Source organism: Orycteropus afer, unplaced genomic scaffold, assembly GCF_000298275.1.
Source record: "Orycteropus afer afer isolate SDZICR_OR568_19922 unplaced genomic scaffold, OryAfe1.0 scaffold00134, whole genome shotgun sequence".
Classification (NCBI taxonomy): Eukaryota; Metazoa; Chordata; class Mammalia; order Tubulidentata; family Orycteropodidae; genus Orycteropus; species Orycteropus afer.
This window is the reverse complement of record NW_006921721.1, coordinates 303,004-307,189: the sequence shown is the minus strand read 5'-3', so window position 1 is coordinate 307,189 and position 4,186 is coordinate 303,004. Positions and strand designations below refer to the sequence as shown.

The 4,186-nt window shown below is 46.8% G+C and overlaps 1 protein-coding gene across 1 annotated transcript in view; it reads left to right on the top strand.

Annotated features, from left to right (window-relative positions):
* The first annotated feature begins 2,500 nt into the window (after positions 1-2,500).
* SPRYD7 (SPRY domain containing 7) overlaps positions 2,501-4,186 on the top strand; it is a 39,356-nt gene continuing 37,670 nt past the window's right edge. Inside the window, exon 1 of the mRNA XM_007945221.2 lies at positions 2,501-2,606. Coding sequence (XP_007943412.1) covers positions 2,501-2,606 — 106 coding nt within the window. The remainder of the gene's footprint in view (positions 2,607-4,186) is intronic.

The following is a 4,186-nucleotide window of genomic DNA, read 5'->3' as shown; positions in this document are numbered from 1 at the left end:
ATCTTCCTCAGGGGTGTGTTTTGGTTCTATATCCTGGTCCCTTGTTTCTCCTGCTTTATGTTGGGTCTTTGTGTGGACTGTGATGCTCTGTTGTCTCCGAGGCATTGTGATGTTTTTGTGTTTATATTTAATTGGTGATTGTATGTTGGAGTGACTTGCCCATGATTTTCATTTTCTTTGTTTTGTCTGTATATTATCTATGCAAGCAGGGTTCTGTGCTGTGCTCTTTTATTCGCTAGTTGACAGCACTTACACACTCACCACTTGTCTCCTCTCCTGTTGTCAGCCTCTGGTATGTCCCTGACAAACAGAGCCTATTCTTAGGTCCTGTTTTCCTTCAGGTTTATCCTCTGGTTGGTGCCTAATCCACTTCTTCATAGTTCCTTTCAAAGCTCAGGGCTCCAGGATTATCTTCCGTATCTCTGTCAATTGGTTTTTCTTTTCTTTGTTGAAGAGGGTCTGTATTGCTTGTCTGCCTATTCCTCCATCTTACCGGAATTCCTCAGGCAATGGGTTTTTGTTTGTTTGTTTACCATTAATTACAAGAGTTAGAGCTACAGAATTTGAGAGGCAGCATGATCTGGTAAAGCAAATTCGGGCTTTGGAGTCAGACTAGCAAGTTTGGGCTTTGGATCTGGGTTTGTTTATTTCTAGTCATCTATCTGAGGCTGCACCAGTTATTAAATCCCTCTATTTCTTCATTTTGGGAGCTCTGGTAGCATAGTGCCTGAGGCACTTGACTGCTAACCAGAAGGCTGGTGGTTCAAACCCACCAGCCACTTCTCCGAAGGAAGGTTGGGCAATCTATTTCCGTAGTGATACCGCCTCGGAAACCCAAGGAGGGGTCACTATGAGTCAAGTCCGACTTGATGGCATATAACAACAACAACAATTTCTTCATTTAAAAGATGAGGACAGTATGTACCCTGAAACTTTTCAAGAATTTCATTAGATATGTAGTCAGTTAGCTATATCCAACTACCACTTGGTGGACAAACAGAAAAATTTAGTTTCTCCAACATTCAGTTCAATTTGCTCCCTCTTTCCCAGTGGGAGGGAAAAAAAACCTGGGGCATTAACTAACTTCCAAGAATAATGATCAAGGTTTTATTAAAAGAAATGTTCGTAAGTAAAATGATTACCAAGAAGGTACTTTATAGCCGGGGTGGGGGATAAGGGGGTCTACCTGCAATCAGTCCAGAGAACATAAAGTTTCAACACGTTGGTTATTAATTCTATGGTATTTTAATCCCAAAGTACACAGATTTGGAGGTTTTCCTATGTATTTAAGTGAAAACACCATTTGTATGAATAGGAAAGAGATCCAGGGCCTGAAAAAGTTCATTTTTTTCTCTGGACAAGATCCTCTATAAAAGATAATTAATTGTACTCAGGTCACTAGAAGGTTGTATACAGGAGCCCTGTTACATAGTAAGTGGGCATTTTGTGTCTTGTTTCCCAGCACTTGATAAACCGTGAGGAAGCATTCAGGACGAAAATCTGGTTTGGGAACAGAGGCTTGAGTTAGGTTTATTTTAGAGAGACGGACCCAGACCATCTCAGACGCCAAGTAGTCTCTGAAGATGTAAAATCTAGCACGAGGATGATCTATGTAGGAAAGAGATGGCCGGTGACCTACACGGAAGCAGGAAGGAGCGGGCGGCTAAAGCCAAAGCCCGCCCTCGGGGACCGGCAGCCACTGGGTCCCCTCCACACTCTGCCTGTAACCCCAGTCCACAAGAGAGGATGAGCTTGGAAGGGGCGCGTCAGGGGCCTGCCTCCCTCCCTACGCACCAGACTACGGCAAGACCGATCTGCGCCTAAAATGCAGTGGGGCCCGAGTAGAGGCCCAGGTGCATATTCAACGTGTAATCACCAACCCGGCATTACCCTCAAGGCCCGGGAATATGTATTTAGAATTTGAGGAAATTCTCAAAAACCACCACAGTGCGGGAACAAGGAACTCCATAGAGACAAGATGCTCTCAGCCCAGAGCGCGCGGCAAGAGGCCTCGCGGTCATTTTCATCAGCTCCCCTTCCCCGGCCTGATTTTGTTCTATTGTCAATCGGTCCCTAAAAATAATGTCGGAGTGGGGAGAAGGCACAGTTTTAAAACCGTAGCAGCCAAGGTCCCCTCAGTTTACAGGAGGCCCTGACAGCCCCGCGCACCAACCAGAGCCAAGGGCGCGAGCGCGCCCACGAGAGAAACGGCCTGGCGCTCAGGGACGTGCACTCACCCGGAGCTCTCCCTCCCTCCGCCTGCCCCTCACACAGAGCCACTGGGCGCCGCCGATTCCTCCGCGCAGTCAGCCGAGGCGGGCCTCGCTTCAGTTTGCGCTGCGGCCTCCGGCCTCGGGCGTCGCTGTATCTGCCTCTCCACTCCACTCCCGCGTCTTCTGCTCTTCGGCGGGGGCGGAAGGCGGAGCGGAGCTGGGCGGCGGGGGCGGTGTCGCCGCGGTCTAGAGGCGGCGGTGGTGGCGGAGTTGGTGGTCCCGGCGCGATGGCCGCCTCGGTGTTCTGTTGCCTGCGGTGCTGCAGAAACGGCGGTACCGGCCACATACCTCTAAAGGAAATGCCAGCAGTGCAGCTGGACACGCAGCACATGGGTAAGGCCCCTGCCCAGACCCAACGGCCCTCCCCGGGGTCAGCGCGGTTACTGATTCTTCTGCTCCTCACCCTGCGACCCTGTCCTCTCACCGTGTCGGTCTCTCTATGAATTTCTCTCAGACACCAGCCCACTCTCTCTTGACCTGGTTCTGTATTCAAAGCTACGGCAGCCCTCTGTGTTCCTGTCGTCCGGAGACGGGTGTGATGACATACCATCTCACACCCATTTTCTCCGAGCTGCATCCTTCTGGGACCTGTCACATGTCCCCAGACATGCGGAACCGGCAATGCCCTGGTGCTCCTCCAACAGTGCCCTACTGTCTGCTCCAATCAAAACCGACACTTTTCCAAAATGTTTTAGATCTGATCTTTAATCCTTCTTCCCAGACAGAAGATTCTTTCTCTTTAACCCCACCATTTAAAGATTGAGGCTTGTTCTTTTGGAAGTGAGTCCTCTCACCTTCCAAAGTTAAAGCTAATTGCAGAACCCTGAAGTCACACCTCAGGTCAGAAAGTGCCATTTCAACTAAAACTCCCATTGCAAGACAACTCCTTAGTCACGGTTGGGGTGCTGTAATTTCATCTGACTGGCCTCTTTCCCTGGTGACACAGTGGTTAAAGCACTCGGCTCCTAATCAAAAAGTAGGCGGTTTGGCTTCTCCGTAGAAAGGTATGTCTGGTTCCGAAAAGATTTATAGACTTGGAAACCCTGTGGGGCAGTTCTACTCTGCCCTATGGGGTTGCTATGAGTCGGAATCAACTGGGTTTTTTCTTTCGCCTCTTCCCAGTAGGTCTGGCTATTGCAAAATAAGAGAGCACTTTGCTCCTTTGCATCTAGCTTTATTTTTCCTTCCAATTCCAAATGGTCGTATAACCTCTCATCTCACATTCTTCTTTTTCCCTCCATAGCCTTTTTTTTTTTTTTTTTTTTTGCATTTTATTAATTATGTCCTAGACATATAGTTCTATGGTTCTGGAATAAGGTTCTGGGAGAGATTTCTCCTTCTAATGATTTCAGTTATCTTGTCTTTGTGTGGATTATTCTATTCTAAACATATTTCCGCACCTTTGACTTTTCTCACATCTCCTTATTTAAAAGACATGCTGTGAAACAAAGTTAATTCTTAATATTCTAGCAAAATTCTTTACTGCCCCAATTCTTTATAATTCTGGAGACATTCTGCCCATTATATTTCTATACCATGTACTAAACCCCAAGTGTGATGATTATATACCACCTTCTATGTGGGTATTTACCTTTAGTTCTTAGATCTGCCCAAGTTTAGTATAGAACCTTATCCCAAAACCGAAACACATTGTTGTCACATCAAATTATGAAATTATGACTTGTAGCAACTCTATAAGACAGAGTAGAACTGCCCCATGGGGTTTCCAAGGCAGTAAATCTTTACAGATGCGGACTGTTTCATCTTTCTTCTGTAGAGCAACTGGTGGGTTCAAACTACTGACATTTTGGTTAGCAGGTAAATGCTTAACCACTGTGCCACCAGGGCTTCTTATAGAACCTTATAAATAGTATATATGTGGTGTGTGTGTGTGTGTGTGTGTGTGTGTATAT